Source organism: Lynx rufus, unplaced genomic scaffold (genome assembly GCF_022079265.1).
Source record: "Lynx rufus isolate CCGP_SWC_20201006 ecotype Redwood Valley unplaced genomic scaffold, mLynRuf1.p SCAF_8, whole genome shotgun sequence".
Taxonomy (NCBI): Eukaryota; Metazoa; Chordata; class Mammalia; order Carnivora; family Felidae; genus Lynx; species Lynx rufus.
This window is the reverse complement of record NW_025814896.1, coordinates 22,635,866-22,650,456: the sequence shown is the minus strand read 5'-3', so window position 1 is coordinate 22,650,456 and position 14,591 is coordinate 22,635,866. Positions and strand designations below refer to the sequence as shown.

Sequence of the window (14,591 nt, the reverse complement as noted above, 5' to 3'; positions counted from 1 at the left end):
TGTTCAGCCTAAATGTGAGGTGGGCCTTGGCTTCTTTGAGCTTCTGTAGAGTCTAGGCCCTGAGTCTTTCTCCTTGCCCAAGATCTGCTTGTCTAAACCATCATGGGCCAGATGGGAAATACGAACTACGCAGCCTCCTGACTGCCTGATTCAGTCCCAATCTTCTCTCCTTGGCCAATGACCTGTTTCCCACCTACCCACGCTCACTGTGTATGAACCTGGGAGCCTGACCCCATTGCTCTCTCTGCCCCATGGCTTGATTTGACGGTTCCTGACTCCAGACCACAAGGCCTCTCTTCATATGACCCCCCAACTTGATGTCCTTACCTTCACTATGTACATCCTGAGCCTCAGCCAATCCCAGAATACCCTGCCACACCTTTGCGCATACAATTCTCTCAGTCCAAAAGGGCCTTTTCCCTTCTCTATTATGCTAGCTCCCATTCATCCTTCAAAACCCACCACCTATTACCCCTTCTCTGTGATCCACACAGAATTAACTGCTCTCTTACATGTGACCACACAGTCCATCATCTGTCACTACCCTGGATGACTCATGAACCCCATAGCACTAAGCATCTGGGGCAGTAAACAGGCAATAATCCTCTGAAGCTTTAGTACCCCATGCAAGACAGGTCAGAGAAGGTGGCAGGAAGTGATCGCTAAATAGACAAACCATGGGCAGGACAGGACTGGGAAGAGGCTGGGAACGCACCGTGTTTTGGGTCCAGCTGTCCCCTGTACAGGTCTTGTTATCTGAATGCTGGGCATTTAATTCTTCTTCCTCCATTAGCAGGTACAGCTCCTTCATGCTATTTACCTACATTCAACGGAGGGTAGAAGGGTATCATGCTTGGGAGTCTCACCGTCGGGGGAAGGGATTCAGGCTAGTGGCCCCGATAGAAAGGGTCTTACACAGTCAGGTAGGAAGAAAGAAGGGGGGGTGTATGGTTCAGGATGAACTACTCTAGTTCAACACTGATTTCCCAAATTTTAACTTTGGCTATTGCTCACCACCTAGGCCTAAGAGCACACAGCTGGAAACGTAGGCCGTTGTGGCCTTCTTTACCACCTCTTCTGGCTCAGGGGCCGTGAGGCATCCCTGAGAGCTACTCAGAATTAACCATGTTGTCAGGCTGGGTCAAGGTAGGTCCTGTGGGTGCAATAAAAGGACCACGGGCACCCCCATAATTATAGATAAATGCAAACAAAGGTTTGGATGGACAGAGGGAGCCATCCTGGTTTGCTGTGGATGGATTTGGGGCAGAAGTCCAGAGCCAGCCAAGGAGACCAGGGTACTAGGTTCAGGATGGGAATGACGCAGAAGGAAGCCAGCTTCTGACTGGGGTGCTCACCCATCATTCATTCATGTATCCACTCACTGATTCGACAAATATTTATTGAATACCTATCATGCGCCAGGCCCTTTGTTCAGAGCTGGGAATATATCAGTGAGCAAGACAGACAAAAGCCCTTTCATTTCCAGTAGCAGGAAATCAAACAAATAAGTGAAATGTATGAATGTCATTAAATGTTTGGAATGTCACATGGAGATATGCCATGGAGAAAGAGAACAAGCAAAGGATTTGGGATGTGGTGCGTGTGGGTGGTCAAGGAGGGCCTTAGAGAGATGTGGATATTTGGGCAACGCCCCGAAGGAGGTAAAAGAATAAGCCACGTGAACACCTGCAGGTTAGGAATTCTAGGGAAAGGGCACAGCAAACGTAAAGGCCCTGAGGTAGGAACACGTTTGTTTGAGGGAAGCAAGAGAGGCAGGGAGGAAGTGAGAGAGGTACAGGGAACAAGGCTGGCTGACCAGGCCAGGGACTTGTAGGGACTTTGGCTTCTGCTCTGGGTAAAATGGGAGCCAGGGGAGGACTGTGAGCTGAGCAGTGATGCCAACCTGACTTTCAGTTTCATGAGATCACTGCAGCAACAGAACCCCATATCACAAAACTGCAGGAGATGCCATCCACATGGAATATATGCCACCTGAATACAAGATGCTCAGCTCGTATCCTTCTAAATGCAAGATACTTGGTGGAAGACTGCAAGGGCAGAAGCAGGGAAACCAGGTAGGAGGCTGCAGTGACAATCCAGGCAAGAAGTGACGGTGGCTCAGCTGGGAGGGATGGGAGGGAGGGTAGAGTGGCTGGGTCAAACTCTAAATAAATACATTCTGGATAGATTCACAATGTGCAAGAAAGGCCATTTAAGCCATGTGCCTGGGTAAGCTCCCCAAGGGAGTAAGTGTAGGTAAGGGAGAGATGGGACCCAAGGGCTGAGCCTTGGAGACTCTGACATTAAGAGAGGTCAGGGAGAAAAGAAGGGTCCAGCCAAGGAGATGGAGAAGGAACAACCAGTGAGTGAGGTGGAAGGAAACCCAAGAGAGTGTGATGTCCTAGAAACCAAATGAAGAAGGGTTTCTAGTGTCAGGACAGGCACTGAGGCTTGCAAGTATGTGAGGGGGAGCAGGGCCTGCCTGAACAAACACCTTATTCTGTCGCTGGTCACGAGTATCTAAACATACAGACTTCGGTTGTCTGTATACACAGGTGCATGATTCTTTCTCTAAAATCCTTGGGGCTGGGTGTGCTTGGAATTCAGAATGAAAGGGGATTTAGAAAGAGAATGTGGTAGCTACACTGTATATTATACAAGTGAACTGCCCCAGCGGGGTCTGGTGTAACACTCTATGCTCAAGCACACTGATGTTTCCTCTATAAACATATGAATATTACCATGAAATTGGATAAATAAAGGTTTTGCTGCCAAATGAATGTCAGGCCTATCTTTTCCCACTGAGTTCGATACAATAAAACATAGCTCTCAGAGCTTCTGGAGTTCAGAATTGAGGCAAAGAATCAATGATCTTTATCTAATGATAATTATCTCTGTATCATAGCATATTTGTAAAGATGAAATGCAATAATCCACCTAAAGTACTTAACACAGTACCCAGAACACCATACTCAATACCTGTGGGTTTTTATCATTCACATGTATAATTCTGCATTATACAGAATGGACATATATATTCTTTGAGGGTATGAATGTATATCAAGTTTATTATTTATATAGTTATATGCATATGTTTATACATATTTCTACACATGCACTTCATATAATATTTATACGTGTGTATATATCTATTTTTACAATGTATGTAGTTATATTTGTACCTTTAAAAAATTTTTTTAATGTTTATTTTTGAGAGAGAGAGAGAGAGAAAGAGAGACAGAGTGAGTGGGGGAGGGGCAGAGAGAGAGGGAGACACAGAACTCGAAGTGGGCTCCAGGCTCTGTGCTATCAGCACAGAGTCAGATGTGGGGCTCGAACTCACGAGCCGCGAGATCATGACCTGAGCTGAAGTTGGACGCTTAACTGACAGAGCCACCCAGGCTCCCCTAGTTATGTTTATATCTTATTAATTATGTCTATTTCAGTAAATGTATGTATTTCTCTTAATTACAGGTACATAAATTATTTCATTTTCTATGCTTATCTTTTTTAAATTTTATTCCTCTTTTTATTTTTTAATGCTTATTTATTTATTTTGAGAGAGAGAACATGTGCATGCAAGCAGGGGGGAGCGGCAGAGAGAGAGAATCCCAAGCAGGCTCTACGCTATCAATATAGAGCCTGATGCGGGGGCTCAATCTCATGCACTGTGAGATCATGACCTGAGCCAAAACCAAGAATCGGACACTTAACCGATGAGCCACCCAGGCGCCCCACATTATTATTTTTTTTCTAAAGTAAGTTTCTGTTTGTTAGTCTAGCACATGGAAATGACTAGAAAGATTTTTACCAAATATGGAGGATTTGCCTGAGACAAATTGACTTAAAATATAGGCTATGTGGCCTCCAATTCATTTTGTAGGGTGTGGGGGAGCATCTAACTCAGCAGCCAAAACTGGGCTTCAGATAAAATCAATATGGTGGTTAAAAATAAGTCAATATGGACATGCCTGGGTGGCTCAGTTGGTTAAGTGTCTGGCCTCAGCTCAGGTCACGATCTCGCAGTTCTGAGTTTGAGCCCCATACCAGGCTCTGTGCTGACAGCTCAGAGTCCGGAGCCTGCTTCTGATTCTGTGTCTCCCTCACTCTCTGCCCCCACCCCCATTTGCGCTTAGGTGCTCTCTCTCTCTCTCTCTCAAAAATAAACATTAAAAAAAAAAAAGCCAACATGGTGGTTCCTAAAAATATTATAAAGAGAACTACCATATGAACCAACAATCCCATTTCTGGGTACATATCCAAAGGAAATGAAATCTGGATCTCAAAGAGAAATCTATACTCTCAGGTTCATTGCAGCATTATTCACAATAGCCAAGATACAGAAAAAACATAAGTGTTCACAAATGAATGGATAAAGAAAACGTGTGTGTGTGTGTGTGTGTGTGTGTGTGTGTGTACACACAATAGAATATTATTCAGCCATAAAAGAGAGGAAAATTTTGCCATTTTTGACAACATGGATGGATCCAGTGGACATAATGCTAAGTGAAACAAGTCAGATACAGAAAGATAAATACTGCAAGATCTCACTTAAATGTGGAATGGAAGAAAAGCCAAACTCATACAAGCAGCAAGCAGAATAGTAGTTGCCAAGGGAAGGGAAGTGGGTGGATGGGGAGATGTTGGTCAAAAGGTACAAAGTTTCAGGGGTGCCTAGGTGGCTCAGCTGATTAAGCATCCCACTTCAGCTCAGGTCATGATCTCATGGTTCGTGGGTTTCAGCCCTGCATCGAGCTCAGGGCTGACAGCTCAGAGCCTGGAGCCTGCTTCAGATTCTGTCTCTCCCTCTGTCTCTGCCCCTCTCCTGCTCATACTCTATCTCTCTGTCTCTCTCAAAAATAAATAAACATTTTAAAAAAAGGTACAAAGTTTCAGTTATGCAGGATGAGTAAGTTCTGGAGATCTATGTACAGCATGATGACTACAGTTAATGATACCATATTATATAACGGTACTGTATTGTACTAAGAGAGCATTTAAGTGTTCTCACCATAAAAAAAAAAAAAAGAAAGAAGAAAGGAAAGAAAGTATAACTATGTGAAGTGATATGGGCATGTTAGTTAGCTTGACTGAGGTGATCATGTTATGATGTATACATATATCAAAACATTAAGTTGTACACCTTATATATATACAACTTCTATGTGTCAATTATACCTTAATAAAGTTAAACAAAATGTGGTTTATACATATATACAATGGAATATTATTCAGCCTTAAGAAGAAAGGACATTCTGCAATATGCTACAATGTGGATGAACCTTGAGGATGTTATACTCAGTGAACTAAGCCAGCCATAAAAAGACAAAAACTGCATGCTTCCTCTTGAGATACTTAGTGGACAAAATCACAGGGACAGAAAGTAGAATGGTGGCTGCCAGGGACCAGGGGAGAGGGTTATAGGGAATTCTTGTCTAATATGTATAGGATTTCAGTTGTGCCAAATGAAAAGAGTTCTGGAACAGGAGGGAGTCTTTTGGGGCACTGGAAATGTGCTCTGTGTGATCTGGGTAGGGGCTATACAGATGTATACAACAAAACTTCATCAGCTATACACTTAAGATGTGTGCAATATATACAATATGTGCAGTAGATACTATATTTGCATATAATATAATAGTAGCGAAACTAGATTATTAAATTTACCTAGATCTTGTTGCCTGCTAAAGACTGTGAGGTTTGTTGGGGTGCCTGGGTGGCTCAGTTGAGCATCCGACTCTTGATTTTGGCTCAGGTCATGATCTCACAGTGTGGGATCGAGCCCCGTGTTGGGCTCTGTGCTAACAGTGTGGAGCCTGCTTGGGATTCTCTCTCTCTCTCCCTCTCTCTCGGCCCCTCCTCTGCTCGTGTTCTCTCTCTCTCTTTCTCTCTCTCCTCTCTCAAAATAAACAAACATTAAAAGAAATAAATAAAGACTCTGAGGTTTCTTAAAAAGGGAAATGGACAAATATTAAAGAGGTGTTAGAGATCTACCAGCTCCCAAAGAGACTTTCTCCTGGTGAGGCAGGAGCAAGTCTGTCTTCACCACAATATCCCCAGCACCTGCCACAGGACCCAGTATAGGGCTGGTTCTCAACAAGCAGATGCTGAATGAGGGAATGAATGCAGGCATGGAAGCCTGAAAGCTGATGGCTTGTAGATGAGCCTCAGGGCTGTGTCATTGCCAGCTGGGTGTCCCTCTAGACCTATCTTCCCCATCCTACCCCTGCTCTAGTCCCAGTCCCAGGGGAACCATACATACCTCAAGGAAGTCATCCCCCTCACTGGGTAAAATCTTGCCCTGCCGCCAACGCTTGAGGAACCACCTGAGCTTCATGAAGAGCAGCAGAAAGTTGTGCTTGAATTGTTGGGACTCCTGCACCAGCATGTTCTTCTCCTGGCTCCAGAATTTCTGCTCCAGCCTCCGCTGGAGGCTCAGACTCTGCAGCTCGAACTCCCGCCTCAGGAGTGCCCTCTGCTGGTCCTCCTTCAGCTGGGAGGGGGGCGAGAGCATGAGCACCCCACGGCTGTCTTCCCAGCTCTGCCCCATCCCATTCCAGGCCTCAGATAAAGACAGAGAGCAAACTTTGGGAGGTGCCTGTTGGTGATCCCTGGTAGGGGCTCCACCACTATCAGCTCATTCTGTTAAGATAAACCCCAGAGAAGAGAAACTCAAAAGCAGCAGCAATCACAGTTACAGATCAGTGAGAAGCGAGATTTGAACCCAACTCTGTCTCACTATAAAAGCCATGACATCACATAATGAGCACATATTGGCTGCCAAAGTTTCATGGGAACTCTTCACATTTAATGAGGAACCCGGGCAGGTGAACCTTGATGGCAGGAAGAGGTGACCCACGTGGAACCCAAAGGGCATGCCGGAGTGAGAATATGCAACTCCCCAGGAAGGAATGCAAGGTCATGACTGAGAGCGGGCAGAGACCTGGATTAGAATCTCGCCCTGGGAACGCACTGCAGCGTTCAGTCTGATCAGTCTCCTCATCTGTAAAATTGGGACACCTCATAGGGGAAAGCCTAAGGATTAAAGGACATAATGTGTGAAAAGAGCATTGCATGGACCTGACATACAGTAAGGGCTTATACATTTCTATTAGCTTTCTATTAGCTTTCTATTAGGAAGACTATCTGCCTTAATTACCAGCCAGACCTACGACCTTTCTGCCACAGGTTTTTGGCTCTGCTGGGGGCAGTATTTCATAGTTGGGAAACTGAGGCCCAGAGAGGAGACAGGATTGGCCTGAGGTCACACAGGCCACCAAGGACAAGCCCAGGATTCCAGCCCAGTACAGCTCAATCAAGTACAGCGAGGGCTGGACTCAGGTTTCCCCGATACCCTTGTCTTCTGAAGACCCGTGGAGCCCTAAGGTTTCTGCCTTCAGTTCAGAGAAGAGAAGGAGGAGTTGGTGCAGGGGGCCGGGGGCACTGGACGCCACCCACCTGGACCATTTTCTGGTTGAAGTTGTCGGCCTCCTCCTTCCGTAGCTGCCGCTCCTGGGAGAGCTGCTCTTGCAGGCCCCGGAGGCTGTCATGGGCCTCAGCCAACACCAGCTGCAGCTCCTTGATCTGGGGTAGGGGTGAGGGACACAGAGGGAGACAGCAGGAGGGGGACAGAAGCTGCGGTCAGAGAACAAGAGTTAAGCGGGACCTGAGCTGACCATTGAGCACAAATCAGGCACAATGGCTGTCCCTACTGCAGGAGACTGTCATAAAGATCAAACAAAAGAGTGCACATCATTCTAGCTACTATTATAATTTCACCTTGATAATTTCTCTCTTCAAAATGCATTTGAGGAAAATATACTGAGAAAGCTAAGCCTGATTCACAAAAATGTTCGCTGTCTCATTGTTTATAATTGCAAAAATTTAGAAACAACTCGGATAAGGGGATTAATATGTGTGGTTAATAGGTCTACACACGTGTAAAAATCTAATCAACTGTACACGTAAGGATACTGTCCTTTATTGTAGGTACATTAGTATGTTATACTTCAATAAAAAGTCAAAAAGATAGATATATACCTCCACAGAAAAACAGGAAGGACACGGACACACATACTCAATGTGAACAGCAGTTAACCAAGTGACAATCTTGGGATCCTGACTTCTTTTAAATCTTTATGCAATGCTGCTTAGGGATTTTGCTATAGTTATTCATTGCTTGTAATGACTATGTAATAAAATCTTAGGAAAAAGACAGTAAAACTCTACATTTTGAGGGGAAATTCTGTTTACAAGTATTTGTTTAAAAAAATTTTTTTTAATGTTTATCTTTATTTTTGAGACAGAGAGAGACAGAGCATGAGCAGGGGAGGGGCAGAGAGAGAGGGAGACACAGAATCTGAAACAGGCTCCAGGCTCTGAGCTGTCAGCACAGAGCCTGACGCGGGGCTCGAACTCGTCAACCAAGAGATCATGACCCGAGCCGAAGTCGGACGCTCAACCGACTGAGCCACCCAGGTGCCCCTGTTTATAAGTATTTGTAGCTAAACAGGCAAAACTAATCTATTCTGTTAGAAGTCAGGATGGGAACTAGATGGGGACCAGAAAGGAGGCTTCAGGGACAGGTCATGCTCTACTTATTAATCTGCTCGCTGATGACATAGAAGTGTTCAGTCTGTGAAAGTTATTTGAGCCGTCCACTTACAATACATGTGCTTTTCAAAAAATAACAACAAAAAAACGAAGAACAAAACAATACATATGCTTTTCTGTATGTATGTTATACGTCAATTTAAAATATTTTTTAATTTTTTTAATGTTTATTTTTGAGAGAGAGACAGAGTGCTAGTGGGGGAGGAGCACAGAAAGGGAGACACAGGGGGCACCTGGGTGGCTCAGTCGGTTGAACATCCGACTTCAGCTCAGGTCATGATCTCGTGGCTTGTGGGTTCGAGCTCCACATCGGGCTCTATGCTGACAGCTCAGATAGCTCAGAGCCTGAAGCTTGCTTCGGATTCTGTGTCTCCCTCTCTCTCTGCCCCTCCCCCACTCATTCTCTGTCTCTCTCTTCTCAAAATAATAAATAAAAGGGGCGCCTGGGTGGCTCAGTCGGTTAAGTGGCCGACTTCGGCTCAGGTCACGATCTCGCGCTCCGTGAGTTCGAGCCCCGTGTTGGGCTCTGTGCTGACCGCTCAAAGCCTGGAGCCTGTTTCAGATTCTGTGTCTCCCTCTCTCTGACCCTCCCCCGTTCATGCTCTGTCTCCATCTGTCTCAAAAATAAATAAACGTGAAAAAAAAAATTTTTTTTAAATAATAAAAAAAAAAAAGGGAGACACAGAATCTGAAGCAGACTCCAGGCTCCAAGCTGTCAGCACTGAGCCCAACATGGAGCTCAAACCCACAAACCATGAGATCATGACCTCAGCCAAAGTTGGATACTTAACTGACTGGGCTACCCAGGCGCCCCCCAAAAAATTTTAAGTATTTCTCATAACAGAGGGAAGTGTTATGCTGTCATGTTAAGCAGGAAAAAAAAAAAAAAAGGAATGTCATCTGTCACTCATTCCCAGGCATGGCAAGATGTCCCTCTGTAAAATAAAAAACATTTATTATCCAGCCAATAACATGGAAATTTGGCAATGGAAGGCACTCTGATTCAAGGTATACCTTGTACGTCTATTTGATATTGAAGATCCTTGCAGGGCTGGACACTACCTGCAATCTCTAGTGTTCTCCTTGAACTCAATGCCTAACACAGTGCCTGGAAAATTGTAACTGCTCAGTAAAAAGTGGTTGAATGAAACAATAATCCAATGCATGCAGGTGAGTCGGCTTATCTCCTTTCCTCAGAAAATTAAAACTGAGTATCTCATGTTTTATTTTGTTTTTTCCCCTTTTGCCATGGCTGCTTGGAAGCTCAGACCACTTAGAGAGTTTGATCCATCAGCTTCAAGGGAGCTTCTCCCCCTGGGCGGTTGCAGACTGGCCTTCCTGGGACTACAAAATTGCCTTCCCAAGAATGTTCACAAGAAAAGGGTTCTTAGTTTGGGGAACCCACAGGGTTCTCCATGGCTCAGGAGTCTCAAGGAGGCTCCATCCCATCCACAGAAGACTTTTCTTGCTTCAGGTTCATTATGAAGCGCTGGGGGAGACTCAGTAGGCTTGAGAGGGGCTCAGAACTACCAGGAATTCCTCAAGGACCAGGGAATCCTAGAAATTCTACAGCCATCACCCACTCTAATCCTTGCATGTTACAAAGGGGAAGATACAGGCAGAGAATGGGAACATGCCCAAGGCCACAAAGCCACCCATACTGGTGGGTCCCCTGAGGTCCTGAGATGTATCATCTTCTTCCTCCTCCTCCTCTTCACCTAATAGGGACCAGATTTAAGGCTTTTCATGTATTTAACCCTTTCAACAGCCCTATGAGGGATCACCTTTATTTTGAAGGTAAGAAAACTGAGGATCGGAGAGGTAAAGTGACTTATCTACAATCTCACAGCCAGTATATAGCAGATCCACGATTTGAACCCAGTCAGCCTGACTGTAAAGATTGCTGCCTTCCTGCTAAAGAAATGAGTGGTTTCCCTAAATGACATAAATTACTAAATTCCCAGTGAAATTTAGTATAGGAAAATAAAATCAATTTCTTCAAAGGAGTTTATAAGCTTTCTTTTGTCGGGCCAAGAGGATGGCCCCAACTTCCTTGTCTCCCTTTTAGCACTTGCTGCCTGGAAGCTTAGAACCAAATGGAATACTCAAAACCCACATCATCACCAGCTAAGCTTCTCCATGGATTGCTCAGCTTTGGGGAGGCCCCGGCCACTCTCCTCCTGCCCTCCCCCTTGCTTGATCAGGCCTAGGCCCACCTCAGAGGCGTAGGAATCATTGTCTTCAGCTCGGTAAGGCCTGAAGCTCCGGCTGGGGTCGGGCTTGGAGTCCAAGTCACCACTGCGGAAGGGCTCTCGTATCCTGGGCTCCCATTCTGGCAGGTCCCTGAAGTCAGGAGGCTGCACCCAGAGGCACAGGCAGAAGAGACCAGAGGTAACAATGGGGAGGGGCCCAAGGGGTGCCAGCAGCAGCCCCCACCCCAGGCCCCTGGGCTATAATAAGAGACTCTGACCACCCACCAGAGGGCGAGGGCTTCAGTGGATTCAGCTCTGCAGCCCAGACCCAGCCCTGCAACCACTCAGCGAGTCTGTCGAAAGGATGAATGAGTAGCTAAGTGGCAGTGGTAAGTGCAAACACTGATCCTGCGAATGTCTGTCTTGTGCACTAACCTTTTTTTTTTTTTAATAATTTTTTAATGTTTATTTATTTTTGAGAGAGAAAAACAGACCGTGAGCAAGGGAGGGGCAGAGAGAGAGGGAGACACAGAATCTGAAGCAGGCTCCAGCCTCTGAGCTGTTAGCACAGAACCCGATGCAGGGCTCGAACTCACAAACCGTGAGATCATGACCTGAGCTGAAGTTGGACGCTTAACCGACTAAGCCACCCAGGCGCCCTTCTTGTGCACAAACTTTCTCCGCCAGCCTCAACTGTCCTAACATATGTGCGGCCCTAGCTCATTCCTACCTCAAGAAGAACCAAGAGGGAGACCTGACAGGGGGGAGTCCGCTTGCTTTAAAAAGCCAGATCAAGGGGCGCCTGGGTGGCTCAGTCGGTTAATCGTCCAACTTTGGCTCAGGTCATGATCTTGTGGTTCTGAGCTGGAGCCCCGCATCGGACTCTGTGCGGACAGCTCAGAGCCTGGAGCCTGCTTCGGATTCTGTGTCTCCCTCTCTCTCTGTCCCTCTCCTGCTGGTGTTCTGTCTCTCTCTCTCAATAATAAATAACATTAAAAAAAAAAAAAAAGCCAGATCAAGCCAGATCAACAGGGCGTGGATTAAAGAAATTCTGGCACAACTACACTGTGTTGTCGTCAAAAAAAAAAGAGCCAAATCTCTGTACAGACATGGGAAGACCCCTTCCATTGCTCTCAGGATGAAAACGCTCCCTGTAACCCAGACTCTCTCCTTTTCTTTGTCCTTGCGCACACGCTGCTCCTCCTTGCTATGATGCCTTCACACAGGCTGTTCCCTCTTCTTAGAACACTCTTCCCCAGTAATCTACCCTTCTGATCTCGGCTCAGATTGAGGTCTTCCATGCCCCAGAGTCTAGGTCACATTCACTGGAAGGATATTTTGATTAACATCTTTCTTCCCCACTAGATGACAGAAGCTGGGGGGCAGGAATCATGTCTGTTTTTGTTTACCAGGGCACCTCCAGCTCTGATCACTGATCACAAAAAGTATATGAATAGGAAACACAACATCATAAGTACATGAACCACTAGCTACATTACATAAGAAAAATCAATTGTGTGGTCACAGTACGTATCACATAAGACAATTTGGGTGAAAAATAAATATATGAGAGAATGCACAAAGATTTAAAAGGGCATGCCTTGATAATGAAATGGTCTAGGTCTGTACCACTTGAGCTACTGAGCACTTGACATGTGGCTACTGAGACCAATGAAATGAATTTTCAACTGCATGAAATTTTTATTAATTTAAATTTAAGTAGCCACATGTGGCTAGTGGCCTCTGTCCTGGACAGGACTGGGACAGCACTGCTCCAGACCATTAATAGTGGTACCTATAGGCAGCAAGGAGGAGGCTTTCCTCTTTTTACCAGGCACTTCTAAACTCGTTTGTTTGTTTGTTTGTTTGTTTGCTTCTTAATAATACGTGTTTTAAAATCAAAATTGCAAAAGAAATAACACAAGAACAAAGGGCAACCTGGCAAAAAAAAAGGGGGGGGGGACTCAAAATCAACCCCTATATCTATCAATGGTAAATGACTAAGTGAATTGGGGCATATTCACTCAATGCGATCGTGTCCAGTAACGAGAATGGACAAATTATTACTACATGAGACAAGAAACAAAACACCGAGGAAAGAAGCCAGGCATAAAGGAGTATGTGTTATATGATTCAGTTTATATAAAGTCCAAAGACAGACAAAGTGAATGAGGAGAGGGGTCTCCCTTGGGAATGGGGATAGTGGCTGGAAGGGGACGTGAGGAGGGGCTTCTGGGGTGCTGGTCACATTCTAGTTCTTGTTCTGGGTGATGATTACTCAAGTGTGTTCATCTTGGGGAAATTCATTAAGCTGTACACTTATGCCTTGTGTCCCTCTCTGTCCTACAGATGATTCAGTAGACAGTTTATAACAAAAAAATAATAGGGACATCTTTTTTGTGACTGGGACATCTTACCTGGAAGTCTGAGCCAAGGTCTTTGGCCAAAAGAATCTCCTTAGAGGACCCCTGGGAACCCAAGGCAGGCAGCGACGAGAAGGGTTCTGGCTGCTCCTTGGCAGAGCTCCCGAGGACAGTGTCCGCCTTCCGGGTGAAGGCATTGAGCTCCTGCTGGAGCATGGTCAGCCGCACCAGGATGGCATGGATGAGTTTGGTGTCCCTGGGACCCTCGCTGTTGTCGGGGGCCTCGTGCAGCCGAAAGTCGGTGCACTCGTTGTCCAGATACAGGCGGAGGCCGGCCGAGAAGCCATTGGCATCGGCCACCAGGACATCGATGGCCTTGCTGACCAGGGCGGCCTGCTCCCTCAGCCCAGGCAGCACCTCGGCCTCCCTGGCTCTGCAGAACCGGGCAGCATGGGGGCCGTGGGCCTCGCCAAGAGCAGCGGGCACACATTGGGCAGAGTCCCCGGCCTCGGCGTCCGTCTCCAGCATTGGCCGTGTGCTCTGGCAGGAGGCAAGGTCACAGCGCTGGAGGTTGGAGAGCAGCACCCGGTTCTCATACTGTAGCTTCTTGACCTTGCCGCTGAGCTCACCGATCTGCAGCTTGGCAGCCGCCAGCTCCTCCTGCGAGGGCTCACTGAGCACGGAGCAGCTGTCCTCCGACAGCGTCACATCCAGCTCGTGCTCTGAGCGGTACTTGGCCAGCTCGGCCAGCAGCAGCTTGTTCTGGTCCTCCAGCTCAGCTGAGGAGCGTCGGAGCAGCTCCGCCTCCTCCTCCACAAACTGCAGGTGTCGCCGCAGCTCCGCCAGGCTTTCCCCGCACTCGCCGCCGCCCAGCGCCGAGAAGGCCAGGCGCGCCTCCGAGCCTCCGCAGCCGCCGCCGTGGTCCTTCATGTCGTCCATCTCCGCCCGCAGGCCTCGGTTTTCCACCTCCAGCTCCACGATGCGGCGGCTCAGCAGGTTGGCTTCCTCCTCCACCAGCTTCAGGTGCACCTTCAGCTCGGTCTCCCGAGAGTGGGGCGCGTCGGCCAGCTCCTCGGCAGACAGGGCACTGTCCAGATCACCGTAGAGCGAGCGGTATTTGAGGAGCTCCTCCTTCATGCTGTCGTTCTCCTTGGCTAGCTTGGTGAGCTTCTTGCACATGAGGGCTGACTCCTCCTTTGCAAAGTGCAGCTGGCACTTCAGGTCCGCACTGTCCTCCTGGGGCCCGACGGGCACGGGGACAGACATGACCCAGGAAGGTTAGTGTTGTGAGGCTCAGTACCAGCCACAGCACTTCGGGGAGCACCAACTATGTGCCAGGGGCACGGGAATGAATCAGACAAGGCCCTGACTCTCAAGGAGCAGGAGTCCAGAGGGGAAGTAGAGAAGGAGATCTTGACACTGC

General features: G+C 47.0%; 1 protein-coding gene across 1 annotated transcript in view; it reads right to left on the bottom strand.

The window, feature by feature from the left end:
• SOGA1 (suppressor of glucose, autophagy associated 1) overlaps positions 1–14,591 on the bottom strand; it is a 71,569-nt gene that overhangs the window by 18,780 nt on the left and 38,198 nt on the right. Inside the window, exons 5-9 of the mRNA XM_047069472.1 lie at positions 13,223–14,404; positions 10,830–10,970; positions 7,459–7,584; positions 6,263–6,493; positions 716–820 (exon numbers count right to left, since the gene is read on the bottom strand). Coding sequence (XP_046925428.1) covers positions 716–820; positions 6,263–6,493; positions 7,459–7,584; positions 10,830–10,970; positions 13,223–14,404 — 1,785 coding nt within the window. The remainder of the gene's footprint in view (positions 1–715; positions 821–6,262; positions 6,494–7,458; positions 7,585–10,829; positions 10,971–13,222; positions 14,405–14,591) is intronic.